The sequence below is a fragment of the Amblyomma maculatum genome, chromosome 1 (assembly GCF_055883805.1).
Source record: "Amblyomma maculatum isolate TAMU_Amacu chromosome 1, ASM5588380v1, whole genome shotgun sequence".
Taxonomy (NCBI): domain Eukaryota; kingdom Metazoa; phylum Arthropoda; class Arachnida; order Ixodida; family Ixodidae; genus Amblyomma; species Amblyomma maculatum.
In genome coordinates, this window is record NC_139344.1 from 128,173,008 (window position 1) to 128,188,180 (window position 15,173).

Below are 15,173 nucleotides of genomic sequence, written 5' to 3' on the forward strand. Positions count from 1 at the left end.
TCTAATCAAGCTTTCACCTCCTAGCTGTACTAGCACTTTAAGACACGACACTGATAAGCCCCATTCTGGCCAAAATAGCTTAAATATACCTTCAAGTGTATTCTTTGAACTGTATGGAACTTGAGAGAAAAAGCATAAAGCTACCAATATTGAGTTCAAAGCACACTTAAAGGTGTTTTATGCTACCTGCATGAGGTAGTAGGAATTTGTGGGCATCAGCAAAAGAAAACACAGCTTGATAGCATGAAATTCTTTATGGTTTCCTCCAGTTGACACCCCCAGGCATGCACACACAACATATATGCTTTGATCTACAAATTCAAACCCTCTCATTCGACCTGTCTTATTGCTTCTGTGGCCAGCATAATCCACTGTGCCAACACAAAATAAAATCAGAAAGCCATAATCTGTGCTGTGCTTTATTGAGGGTCTTAAGATGAATGGGCATAACGAAACAAAAAATAACAATTCTGCGACACTGGAAAAAAAAGCTCAGTTTGAGTGTAATGAAAAATACTGTGGGAAAACATAAGCGCATGAAGGTATCTGTGGCATGTGGAAGAGCACAAGCAGGACAGATTTTCACAGAGTAACATTCTGACACGGGGTCGAGCAAGTATGGGAGTGTGAAACAACAAGGGAAAGAGTGCTAGTCTCACTCACCTGGGAATATAAAGGTGAAATCGCATTGACTACATGCCATTACATTGCCAAAAGGGTAAACACTGTATGAATAACAGTAGCAAAGGAAAAAGTACTAGCACATTTAACAGTACATTATTGACACGTATAAAGCAAACGCATTAATTAAGCCTGTGGCTTAGCATTATTGCCACTGATTACAATTAAGGCACATGTTTTCATCATACTACAATGATTGCATCATTGGGATACATTGTCAACCACAGACAGTTTTACAAGTAACACATACTATAAGAAAATAAATACTGAATTGTATACTAACATCGCATAAGGTTGAAATACTTAGTGACCACTGTTGTGCTAGTTTACTGCAGGCCCACATTACCAAGTGACACCTGCTAAACAAACCGTGCAAGCAAGAACAAAGCATTTTTACATATTTACAGCGTGCTTTTCTGAAGGTTTTGAGTCAAAAGCTGCATAGCAGGAACAGGAATGGAAGCAGCAGCAAAGAGTCAATAGCAGATCTTTATGGTTATCTTGTTCCCAAAGCAGTTACCCAGGCTGTTAGAGTTCTGCACCAAATTGCTTTCATTCATTCTCTCTAGTTTAAGAAACCCAAGTACACGTCCATTAGGAATTTTTTCTTAATGAGACGGATTCTTACACAAACAGTAGCAAGGGTTGGTTTTGCTAGGCTGCTATATAACTTGCTGACTCCTCATTTGCATATAATAGTTTTTAATTCAGTCCAACAGACTTTTTAATGATTACTATTTTGACAAAAAGCTTTGACGAACAGCCTGATAGAGAAGAATAGCCTACGTAACTGATTGCATACCCTTACAAAACTATTGAGAATTAGTTGATATATAAATTAATATGGAACAAGTACCTCTGCCATATAGTGCATGAGTCCAGTATGCAGTAAGACTAAATTGTTGGGCACTTCAGCACAGTATGCATTGAATCAAATCCTTGGACATAATACACACAAAAACAGAGGTAGCAAATCGAAATTCCATGGTGATATAATCAGGGTTTGGTACTTGCTCTGAGAACCAGCACTGCCACAGAACAGAAAAGACAGTCATCTCAAATAGTGCTCTGAAGGGAATATATTTTACAAGAAGCTTCGTTAAAACATGCCACACAAATTCCCAGTTAGAGGAACTAATTTTGTAACTAAACAAGTTCTTGGGGCACTACACACAGCAAATCTGTACTGGATTATCATCTGAACACACCCCATACATTAATAAATGTTACTTTCCAATATCTAGTACCCTTGTAAGTCCTTTGGTAACTTTTACATCTACTGGGTATCGGAAGAATCCAACAAGGCCTTGCAGCATATGAACAATGGGGTGTACAGTAGTTAACTGGAAGAGTTGAACCGACTACGTTAAAAACAAGAAAAAAAAGAAGCCTGACACAACTGAAATGATCAAATTAGGTTGAGGCCACAAGAACAAAATTTGCCTTATTAAGGCATGAGATGCAATGCCAGTGAACCTCAGCACAAGACACTGATACATTGAACAGCAACTGTGATTGGAATATCTTCACTCTATTGAAACAATCTCAAAGCAGCCGGAGTCGGCCTTACCAAATGTTCAATTCTTGATTAAAACTGCTGTCTGAGGGTCTCAAACCTCCAAAATAAACCACGTGAAAGAACTGTTGTTATATGCATAATCATTATTACAGAGGCTTGCACTTATAAAGCTGAAAAAACTTGGGACTGGAGCCAGAGTTTCTGTAGGAGTCACAACAGTTACAGGCAGAAACGACAAAAACATTGCATGAATTACACCTTACGACAGCATAAAAGCCATACATTCCACAGCTATTTTGTGCATTTTAATGCAATTTTACGTTGCTAATAGTTTCACAAGACCAGCTTCTGCATGTTGGTATGGTGCATAGCACCAAATATCTCTAAACCAAATATGTCTCTGTCGTAAACTTGCAAGTTTATCAGTTTTTTATAAACTGTACTATCATCTAACGCTTCATAATGACCTCTTTTCTTCGCCTTCTTCCATTTTTGGCCGCTGTGACCATCCATTTAACGTTAAGCGCTTGTCATGTCATACATCTAACTATGCACATTCATTCATACCACGTACGACAACTGTCTGGAACGCTCTGCCTTCACATGTTGCTACCGTTGCTGATGCGGATAAATTTTATAATCTATTGGCTGCCATTACCTCTGCTTAAGGTTTTTGTGTTCACTGTTCACTTACCAGTGCATCAGGTTTCTGTCTTTATTTCTGTTAATGATAATTCTCGTTTTATTTTCGTGCCGTTATTTGTGAGACATTGTATAACTTGATATATATCAACGTTACTATCTGCCGCTTTGTACATGTTTTTTTTTTGTTTTGTTTTTTCCTTTTAAGCTTCAATGTTTATTTTGTTTTGTATTTTTGCAAATATTTATATGCTTTTATCTGTTTTGTTGTTTCTTGTAATTGTGGTTTATTTGTTTACTTTTGATTATATGCCTGTATCACCCCCCTATGTAATACTCTTGAACTGAGGGCCTTTAGGGGTATGTTGTATAAATAATATAAATCTCTAAATGGACCCTTGGGCTTTTAGGCTTCATTCACTAAGGTTGGCAAGCAAAACTGAGTTTTCGCTGACAGGTTCTGCGCATTTGTAGCTAGAAGTTGATATAAATATTCCAGACACCACACATAAACAAGCACAATAAAAAACGTCACACAGACACACTCTGAAAAGCTACAGCATCCAATGATTGTATGTGTGATGGCTCAGTCATACCAAAATGTTCATTCACATGCACAACCTTTGACACTGTTCAAGCTCCACAGCAATGCCAAGACGCAAGCAGAGTTTGGTGCGACATAAGTATTAGCTGATACTATGTGAAGGCACATAACTCACCACAAAAGCCTTCCAACTTTAATGTACAACATCAAAACGTCTGGTCTAAGAGTGCTGGCCAACATGCTGAATGAGGTTAGAGTGTAGTATATATCGCCAGCTCTCAGCTGATCCTTGAAGCAGATTCAAAGCACTGCATATATCGCTGTCTCTTAGGCCAATAGATGATCATTCAAAAGTGCATTTAGAGTAAGCTGAGAACAACAAAAATGTGGCAACCTGCAGCCTCCAACACCCATGTGTTACCAGGTTTGAGCTGATTGCAACTCAAGTCCACAAGACAAAAACACCCTCAGAAAGAAGCTCATCAGTCACAACAAAATATTATCAGGAGTCCAGCAACAAGGCTCACATGCAGATATATGAACAGTGTTCTTTGCCTGTCCACCAGGTATTGTCATGGCAAAAATATCAGAGAATATATGCAGTGGTATCACAATGCATCTGTGCAGTCTCTATACATCAGACACAGGGAATTAAGAATGCATCTAGTGCATTCCACATCAAGTTGACACCAAATTTTCATGTATGCCCAGATAATTTCAGCAACGATGGCACATATACTAACAAATGGCTCGCAACAGCTTGTGCTTGAAATTGACTTTCCTTCTCCTATAGTGAGAATTGTTCCAATGCAAAGCCTTCATTGTGCCATTTGCCTAGCAGACTGTGAAGGTGAGGAAGTAAATTTCTGGGAAACAAATTCAATCAAAATTCTGGTGAATACAGTAAGTAAGCATGCATCTGTTTTTATTTAGGTGCCTTTGATTTCTGGCTTGTTCTCAGTAGTAAAACTTTTTTAACAACAAAGAAGCCATCCTAAAAAATTCCATTTCTACAGATTTTATGATGTGGCTTCTTGTGTAGGCAGGGGTGGAAGCAGGCTCTAGCATTTTGCAGCAGCTCAGGGAGCAGTAATGACGCCATTTTGGAGCAGCTTTGGAGCAATAAAACAAGTTTTGGAGCATGTTTCTAAGGTCAAATGTCTTGATTATTTGCAATTTTATAATCCTGACACAAGAAAACAAAATTTTATTCCTTTTTATTCAATGTTCAATGGTTTTCTGACTATGCATGCACCTCTGACAACACAGATTGCGAAAACATGCATAAACGTCTAAAATAGCAGCTGGCCTGAGAAACGCTTCCAAACAGACTAGTAGCAAATGCAATGGTTGCTTGTCTGCTTCATAACTAAACACAAAATTTGACTTTTGTTTACTTGGCTTGGCAGAGAAATGTGGAGTCTGCCACTTTGATGCGCTCAAGCACTGCCGCTAGTCTAGAATCCACATCAGCAGCAAGTTTCCGCTCTCTATCTCACTCATATCACTTCCAATCCCATGCCCGAGCCAATTAATTCCTGAGCACTGGTCAGTAGTGCCCCGAAGAAGGATAGACGGTACTTAAGGGTAGTCTTTTCCTCCTTCAGCCAGTGGCTCCCGATGTTTCTTCCTTGAAAGACATTGCAACTTCCTCAATTTTAGCATGTTGGCAATATGCCCTGTATGGCTTTCGAACCCCCTCGAGAAGGTTTCTGGCGACTGCCACCTTCGGTGCACCACCCCCAAAACAATTCAAGTATGCTTTAGTTTGACATAGGCTTTGCACCATTGTTATTGATAAAGAGGCTCAGTGGTAAAGTACCTTCCTGCTTTCACAGCAGAAGCACTAGAACTCAGTTTTATGCAGCTGGACAAGTTTCCTAACGGCTTGTGGTAATTTGTGGTAACTGCATCACTTCTTTCTCCACAGGGAATTGAAAAGGCTGGGAGGAGATGCTATGTCACATGAACAGCATTTTTCCACAATTAAGCCTCATTTTAAATTTACTTGCAAACAAATATTTATTATTGCTCCAAATATGCTTCTCTAGGTTATAAAAATTTTATTTGTATTAGGCTCAGCATAAGGTGTGTTATACCTCTGCCGCCAGTGTGCTGTCATTGTTTCAGCTATGGCAGCTCCCAAATCGAGGACATACAACTCAAAAACATGCCACCAGCCTGCTGTGCATCTCATGGTTACAGTGTACTGCAATACTATGGCAGGTTAATTGAACTGGATCACATTCTTTGCAGGCAATACAATGGTTCACTGTGCTACAAAAACCAGCCTTCTGCCCTAAGTTTGACGTCAATACATATAGTCAGCTGGTTTGGAGCAGTTTTGGAGCAATATTGTGCTTTGGAGCAGGATGGAACAGGAAAGATAGTTTGCAGCAGAATGGAGCAAACAGAGCAGCGCTTCCACCCCTGTGTGCACGTTTCAGATGAAAAAAGCTCATTGTCTTGGCACTGACTTTGTCTTCTTCTGTTAAGTTTTCACTGCACTTAGAACCAGCTCACCTGCAAAGAAAAGTACCACTTCAAGTGGTACTACATATTAGATGCTACATAAAATGCACTATGACTGCACACAATGCCCAGGTAAATATCTTCACAGCTGCATCTTTAGAGCTATCAAATAGGTGCGATGTACTGGCATTACACAACGGCATGCCACGCCGCAGCACAATGTTAGAGCCAGCAATGCATGTGAATCAGTTGAAGACTTGGCAGCTAAGAAGGACATCAAAACCATGACTATTACACCATGTCTTACTACTTGCTCATACTGCAAAAAGCACATAGCAATCATAACATAGCAACAATATTTACTTCTGTCGTATGTAAGTGCACATGTGCGCGGATGTAATGGTACTTAAGAGCTTCACTTTGACAGAAGGCGTATGCCACAAAGTACTTGCATGCACTTCATTTTGTGCAGCATAAATACTATTAAAGTTCTCTTATGGCTAGGCAATCTTCACTGCGTGCATATTTGGCCGTTCCTCAGCCTGCCTCGGGAAGCTCTGGTTCGTTGTCGTGCAGGCTCTCAAAGGCAGTCACATCGAGAGGCACACACTGAGAGGGTCCATTTTCACCTCATTGTTGGATAGCTTCTGAATGACATGGCATCCAACGCAGGCGCTCGGTTGGATTCCTGCCATTCATAGATGCGCTGATGGCTGTTCAAAAAAAAAAAAAAAGGGGCATATGTACACCCTGAAACAACTGCGACACTAACAAACACGTTGCAAAGATACTATTTGTTTCATGATTTATAATTTGCCCATGACATGCATGCATTATTGTAAAAAAAAAAAAAAAAAAAAAAAAAAAAAAAGAAAACTAAGCAAGCTGATGTTAACAATAATAAAAAGCATACCTTGGAAGAGATATCATGGAGACTGCTGGACTGTAATGGCAAAAAGAATGGAATGTATGATCTGGTACATAATACATGTGGTCAAACGAAACACAATAAAAAACTCTAGCGTATGCTTTGCACAAAACAATAGTACCAATTTAGGTTGTGTCCAATAATAATTGGCTGGCTTCAAAAGTGCAAAGTATATTGGACAGTGAGTCAATTATTTCGTGACCGGATTACGTCTACATGCTGTACCGGTTGCAAGAACCTACTCAGATGAAAAAGTATAGCGGTCAAAACACTTATTGTCATCAACGCCTGAGCTAAATGCTTCAGACAATGAAAGCAGCTGTCAAAGCCATGGTGACCAGCAAGGCAAAAAAACGACAATGAAACCTCATGAGTCTAACTGCACATGCTTGTACCCAGACTAATTTGAACCACGTATTATCGCTATGTGCATCCTGAGAATAAATCTCAGATGTTCTACACAAGCATTTTGCCCCCTGTATATCCCGTTTTGAAAAAACTCTAACTTCTGCTTAGGCTACTTTCAAGATACCGTGAGAAATGATTGTGTGAAGTACCTGCAAGCATACACGATTGCTTTTTAGTGCCTCACAAGTGTGGCTGCTTTAATAGGCCTCGTCCTCATCCATGAATGGCAGAGGCTTCCCTTCCTAATTATTTTAAATAACTTTTCCTTGTGCTAGTCATGGCCATCCATGCCAGCAAATTTTCCAATCTAATGTTCCCAAGCCTGACCATTTGCCACGTGTGACAATACTGTGGTAGTCTGAACGATACCTGGTTATTTGTTATGTGCATTACACATTTTGTACAAGTTTATTTCCTTCCCTTTTCAATTAAGATACCATTAGCTCTAGCTTGTTCTCTAATCTTTCTATCTCACAACTTTACTCCTTTGAGTTTGCTTCGTTCCCTTGCCCCACAGGTGTGTGCTAGCATAATGCATACACTGCAACATTTCCTTCCGAAGACTAGCAAAAAGATGCTCCTTACAACCTCAGAACATCGGCCAAGTGCACTTCACACTTGATAATAGTCCCCTCTTAAATTTATTCTCATGTGTTAAGATCAACTGTGCACACATAGCTTAGACGTACCATATTTATTCAAATCTAGGTCAATAGTCTCTTTAAGAACACCCGATAGGAAACACTTAGGTTGGCTTAGATTTGAGGATTTATAAATATAATTCAATACATGAGGACAACTTTTTGAAACTGGATAAATGACACTAGGTGGTGCCCCACAAAACTTCATCGCAAGACAGTACTGTAGCCACTACTACCTCTAGCTGACGGAATTACTTGAGAGGGGGGGCTTGCTCAAAGTTCTCAAAAAAGTTCCACGGGTCGTCAAGCCTCGTCCTGCTTGCACACAGTGGCTATGAATGGTGCTGGGAAGTGTGTGAGGTGTGGGCACGAAGGTTTTAGTGTTACTCTCTGGGTCCATCTGTGGTATCCATACCATTTGCACCAATATTTTCAGTGAGAATGGTATGGTGATGGCATCCAGAGGCCCTTCCAAAAACTCGCTTCTCGTCCTCGATTCCTACCATGGGCATCTAGCCAACAGAGTGAAAGCTGCACTCGGAATTATACCCGGCGGCATGACAGACCAGCTCTTGATATCTGCATTAATAAGCTTTTTAAGGATCGGCTGCAAAAGTGTTATGTAGACTGGCTCACTGAAGCATGTGAGCTAACCACAACAGCTCACATCAACCACATATTGCTAGGAGTAATAGCAAGCTGGACTTGCTGCAGCCTAGAATGACATCCTAGAAGGCTTATCACACTGTTGTTCAGAAAGTGCGGCATTTGAAATGCGTTTTATGAAACAGAAGATTGTACACTGTACAAGGAGAACAATGGTATGGAGACCAGCAATAATGATTGAGCAAATAATTGTTTTGGGGCAAATAAAGACCTTTCACAACAACAACTTCCATATTTGAGGAACACCTGATGTCAGGAGACGTAGCATTGTAAGTATTGTAGGTACCATATCTTGACCATGTTTCAGGAGACCTACAATCACTTGACCTTCCAGTAGGACTCTTCTCCCCTTCCACACCTACAATGCTTCTTTCACACCTTCTTTACTTCAAACTGGAATTTTTCACTTCTTTGGTGCCAATATTGCACTAAATAGTTTTAAATAAAATAAAATAAGGCTGGTTTGGTTACAGTACTAGCAGTTAGAAAAGCTAATGGAACGCTAAAGTTACTTTGGAGGTCGTTTTTTTTACTGCAGAACAACATAGGAAAAAAAATTTTTAATCCAGTCTTGTTGCTCATTTACTTTTCTTGTCAATAGTATGATCCAGAACAGAAATCCTCTTTTACTTTAACAGCCTTTTTTTCTAATAACACTTTCATTTTTGTCTTTTACCATGTTTCACCACATAAATCTAGCTCCTGATTTTGATTACTTCTGTACGTACTTTCACAGTCCTTCAAAGTAAGTGACCATTTCATCAATTTGTCAGTTCACAATAACTAGCCAAGTTTGTAACTATCTAATCTTGAATAGTGATGCCAGAAAACGGTACAATCCTTCGACAGACAAGGTGCATGTGGTGTGGGAAGAAACCATAATACTAGAGCAACTGTGCCCAAATAAAGCACAGCAGAAGGATGGCAGGACATGCCAATTTGCAAAGCGGCTCAATAGTGGAGTTGAGAAGGTTGAGAAAGGCGCAGTACCAAGAACAGAGTACTGAAGGAAAGAAATGAGAATGCAAGAAAGCAGCTATAATGAAAGGCATTAAAAAAATGCATAAGATACAAGTGCTGATCAAAGAGAGGCATGGGAGCAGGAACAGCGGTGCGAACAAGTACCAGGCAGCTACATTTTGTACCTGTACGATGTGTGCAGATAGATCCTAAGACTTTTTTTTTTTTTTTCAGTTTGTGCACTTTTTGTGTTTGTTTCAAATAATGTTGACTTCAGTAATGGCTTCACTGTTAAGCTAAAAGTGTAAAACACAAGCACTTTATATCCTTACACACAGACAGCTGTAGGAAAAATAGCTGAAAGTAGTGTGGTAGTAGTGCATTGGATCCTGCATGCCACTATCATCATCTGGCACTGGATGGGGCTTCTGTTGATTGTTAAGGTCACAGTTAGGCTAAGGGTTGGTATAGTTTGGTAAGGAAAGCCCCACTTGTAGCAACACGATCAATTTTTAATGCAAAGGCACAACGTTGACATAGCACTCTCACAACCGTAATGCGAAACTACAAAAAAATGTCTCATCTATCCTTTATGAAAATACAATAAATATCTTTGAATTAAAATGTACCATAATATACACAGCTGGTTTCTTTTATGCCTCACTAATTTATGCAAGTACTGCACTGGAAGCTGCAGCAATAATTGGATAAAATATGTTGATATAAAACCACTTACGTCTGCTCACATAGTCGTCTTGGACCACGCTCTGAAATTAAAAGCAAGAGAAGAATGCAAAGAACACAATAAGTGCAAAAAATTCCAAGTGTATGAAACTTTTGAAATGCAGAAATATCTCAGATCTAACCCTGAGTGTTTCCAAATTTTTTTACAGTGGGAAATGCAATAAAATAAATAAAAGTTAATAATAATAATAAAACTTCATAAATACAATGTAAACACTACTGCAGTCATGAATAATGTACTGTTTGGAGCAGACTTCTGACAGCAAGTTTTATATGGTATATAACATGTTACATGACCTGAACAATCACGAGCTGAGCAGAAGTCACTGTAATATATTATGCTACCTAAGGTGTATGCTTTCTCCACAAGCAAGTTAAAAAAAAAAAAAAACATCTGCGTAATTAAACGTGTAGGTTTTCATAACACTTGTTTCAGGTACATAGTAATACTAATTTGACCATATTCTAGTTGCTCATACCTGAAGCAGCTTCCTAGCAAGATGTGTGACCTCTCTTGCATTTTACAAAGCACAGCAGCCTCACCAAAATGAATGCTGAAGACAACATCATAAGGTCTGTATGCAGGCTTGAAGTTCAAATGTTTATTATTATTCAGTTCATTCAGTGATTGTGTGGGCAATACATGGTACTGCCCATGGGGCAGGTCAAAAGGAGGTAATTAGTCTCCTGACAAGGTCCTGGCACCACTGGGCACAACAGCAGCGGGTCAAAAGTATGACAAATAATTAAGCTGTGCTGTACGAGCGATGCCAGTGGTCAGTGAAATTTAGAGAACTATACTGAAAGTAAGTGAACTTAACTTAAACAAAGGCATTGATGAATATAACCTAAACATACTACTAAGCAGTCCGTGCCATAAATATTTTAGAGAATAACCTGAAAAAAAAAAGAGCTGGTTGGTGCTTTGAACATAGGGCAAAGATGTGATAAGCCTTTTTTTTCTCCTTTCACAAACGAGCCACAACTAGCCCAATAGTGCCAGTACCCAAGGTGATTACTCGTGTGATGCCATTACTGCACTATTATGCTTTCCTGTACTGTATATCATAGAAATACATATCGTTACAAAGTATATCAGGTATTTTTACCAGACCAAGAGTCACGCCTCCTCGTTGCATATGTTTCACTCCTCGCATGAATATGTGTAGTCCACATTCCACTGATAAACATATAATATAGAGAGCCCAAGCTGTGAGAGCACAGAAGGTGCTAAAGAGAGAATGAGTTCTCTGTGTGGTCACTTTTTGACATCTGCATACTGTGTACAACACTAATGTTGTTCTGGGAGGTTCATGGCATTGAACAATTGACATGGGCACATTTACTTTCTAGTTTGGTCTCCAGTTCCAGTTTGGTCTCTGTTACATCTGGTGTCCCCCAGGGATCTGTTCTGGGTCCGCTGCTTTTTGTTTTTATAAATGATATCTCAAATGGAATAATCTCTAACATGCGACTGTATGCGGATGACTGTGTTTTGTATTCTGTTGTGACAAATGAAATGGGTTCCACACAGCTCCAGGACAATATTTTTCGAATAGAACAATGGTGTCGGGAAAATTCTCTGTTCTTGAACAGCAAGAAATGTATTCATGTTAGTTTCACAAAGAAACGCAACAAACTTCTTAATACATATTTCTTGGATAATCAAATAATAAAAAATGAAGCGAGTTACAAATATCTGGGAGTCACGTTTTCTGAAGATGGGACGTGGGCTTCGCATATATATAATACAGCCAGTAAGGCGGGAAGGGCTCTAAGCTTTTTGCAACGGAATTTAAAGAATGTGTCTGTCGAAGTAAAGCAGGTTGCGTATCAGACTTATGTGCGGCCGATATTAGAGTATGCCTGTCCTGTGTGGGACCTGTTCCATCGTGTGCATGTTGACGCCATTAAGCGTATACAATCTGTTGCTGCTCGGTTTGTTATGGGGAAGTATGATCGATTTCTCAGCGCTACCAATATGAAACGTGAACTGTGCTGGTACCCTTTAAATGAACGACGCAAAAATTTGCGATTTAAATTGTTCTTCAGCATTTTTCACAATCAAACCGGAATCACTGTCTCAAATTATTTACAGCAACCACACTATGTTTCTTCTCGAAATGACCATAAATTGAAGCTTCGAGCATACCAATGCCGTACTGATTTGTTTAAGTATTCATTTTTTCCGCGTACCATAAATGATTGGAACGCATTGCCAGAGGATGTAGTTTGCCGCAAAACTGTGGATTTGTTTTATGATGTTTTGTGCCCCCCATTGTAATGCCCTAGTGGCGCTGCGGGTATTGTATGAATAAAGAATAAAGAATATTCTCAGAGGATATTGAAAGCCTTTTTAGGCATGGCTCAGTTAACTAATAAACGAACTAGTAGACACACACACAAAAAAAGTTATAACAACAGTATCAGAACATACCTACCATTCTGTATTCAGAAATTACCTGCATTACCTTGGATATGAAAACAAGAAAAAAAAAAAGGATAACTCACGTTTTAGTTTCCTCTTGAGGTTATTCTTGTAGCTGTAACAAATTACAGGAATAATCTTTATACAGCACACACACTACGCACTGCAATTACCAGACAAAAAAAGCTGAATAAAGCCAAAGCAGGATATGCACAACTCACCTAGCTCGAACAAAGCAGAGTATCACAGTCAGTATAAATCCCATAACAGCAATGAGACAGGCAACAATCAAAACACATATTTCTGTCCACTTCATCTTGTAGGGGTTCCTTCCAGGTGTACACTTCTGAACAAAGAGACCAAAAAAAAAAAAAAGAAAAAGTAAGGCTCAGTTCTATAATCATCAAAAAATGAGAAAGCGCAACATCATGAGGATGAGACAAACTGTAAGGTACAAATGCCATATGCCCTTGTGTGTACAGTGTTTTACGAACATGACTGCTTTTGATCAGTTTTAGACCTGACCTAGCTAGTCTAGTTCTTGGAGCCCTAAAATATGCTGCATGTACACATGTGAACAAAAGTGGGTCCCTGTCCCCAATTTACCTTGAACTGCATTTGGACTCCAGCTGACACAGCTATTTATGCGTTATTTTGTACACAGTGCAGTTTACTACTAACTTGAAATCCACAATAACATAAAACAACTTAGCTATGGTACAAACGCTGCTCAGAATAAGAGGGATGGGAGTCACGCAAGGAAATTTCCAATGGGCAAACACAAGCGCATGCGGCAATCTGAGGAAAGTAAACCGCATGACAAATTGAACTAGGGTTTCCTGACTCCACTATACATCCCAGGTATTTAGAAAACAGATTAAAGGTTAAAAACATTTAAAGAAATGTAAAAAAAAAAAAGGCCTTCTAAAGAAAACTCTATGGAGGGCAGACAATGTTGCAGTACTACCAACGAAAATCCAGCCACAAAAACAATGTGACCTCGCCCATGCTTCGACGTTTACGCAAAAGCAGCCAGGTCTCTTTGTGAGCTTGCTCAAAGGATGACCAATTTCACTCATTCCTGACTTGGCACCAGAGACTGAGTGGTTTTTCAAGAGCACTTTATGACTGCTTCCTCGCACAGTTGTCTGGCAACTTGTAACTACTAATATTTCAATTAATGGGCTGCATGCATATTTAGCAGATGTAAAAACGTCATGTTCAGGCAGGTTATCTTCAGCGAATGACAGATTCACTAATAAATACCGATGCAGGAGAAATGCTGTAGCAAAGGCTTTTGGAGAATCAGTCCATGCGCCATTTTTAGAGAGTGCTATGCTAGAAACCACGAGCAGTGACCACAATGGCAACTGCATGTCGGCAAAAGAAGCGTACCAAAACCTAATATACATTCACCCTCCAGATAATAAATGAACACTTTTAGTAGACAGTAGCATTCATTTCAGCTTCCACACTCAAAACCGTTATGGCACAGGGACATATGCCTCATCGACAGAAGTTTTAGTGGACAGCTGTGGTTACCGCTTTATCCAAAAAATTTCATAACATAGTGATGACAAATTCTGCAATGACAAAAGCTAAAAGATCATCAGCGCTGAAAATGGAGTGTTGCTTTTTATTGCAGGGCACACTGGAGAAAGCGCAAGATATAATAAAACATAAAGATCAGCCCTGAATCAAAAAAGAACACTGTGCATTGAAGAAAATAAATGACATTTCCCGAGGTGTGGTCACATGGTGCACTACACCGATGCTAATAACAATGCTTTGCCGTATGGAGGCCACTTGTTTCATGTGATTTTCACTGCTAACTTCACATTACAAATCCTCGTTTCCTGGATACTAGAGTGCTCAGTCTATATACACTATGAAGCAAGGACTTTTCTTTACCAGCATAATTTCGCAGCACATTTTGGTCAGTTCCTTTTAAAGAAAAAGGTGATCTGGCTATAATTTAAAGTTATATGTATGTTTTTAATAATAAAAAATGAACACCTTTATATTAACAAGAATATATATATATATATATATATATATATATATATATAAATAAAAAGAAAACCCTCCTCACTCCACATGTGTCAGAGTGAGCAGTGGTAGAATGAGGGGAAGATGGCTGCGCACTACGAAAGAGAACCAAAGAGCAACTGAGGGGAAGCCTCACATCTTCGCAAGCCAAGCTGACGCTTCGACAAGGGGACTTATATCCATGTGGCCCAGACAAAGACAAGTCCCTTTGTCGAAACATTGGATTGGCTTGCGAACTGAGGCTCCCTTCAACCGTTGTTTGGTTCTCGTTCAGACTGAGCAATAGCGACAATAAAAAGAAAAACAATACAATAGGAGCATTTAATCAGCTGCCTTTTATATTTATATAACAAACTGTGAATGGAGTGGGAAAAGTTTGCTAGGGTATCTAACATAGTTAAATTCTGCCCTAGGGAAACTGTAATAAAAGTACTGAAAGAGATAACATTGCTCTGATCATTGTATAGCTTCCTTTGCGCTGCTTATTCTCA

General features: G+C 39.3%; 1 protein-coding gene across 2 annotated transcripts in view; it reads right to left on the minus strand.

The window, feature by feature from the left end:
• Positions 1–250: 250 nt before the first annotated feature.
• The window catches only part of Cad74A (cadherin 74A), a 103,631-nt gene continuing 88,708 nt past the window's right edge, over positions 251–15,173 (minus strand). For both annotated transcript variants that reach the window (XM_084588977.1, XM_084588976.1), the window contains exons 37-41: positions 12,855–12,979; positions 12,717–12,748; positions 10,198–10,228; positions 6,772–6,801; positions 251–6,571 (exon numbers count right to left, since the gene is read on the minus strand). In XM_084588977.1, the coding sequence (XP_084445103.1) occupies positions 6,484–6,571; positions 6,772–6,801; positions 10,198–10,228; positions 12,717–12,748; positions 12,855–12,979 (306 nt within the window). In that variant the 3' untranslated portion in view covers positions 251–6,483. The remainder of the gene's footprint in view (positions 6,572–6,771; positions 6,802–10,197; positions 10,229–12,716; positions 12,749–12,854; positions 12,980–15,173) is intronic.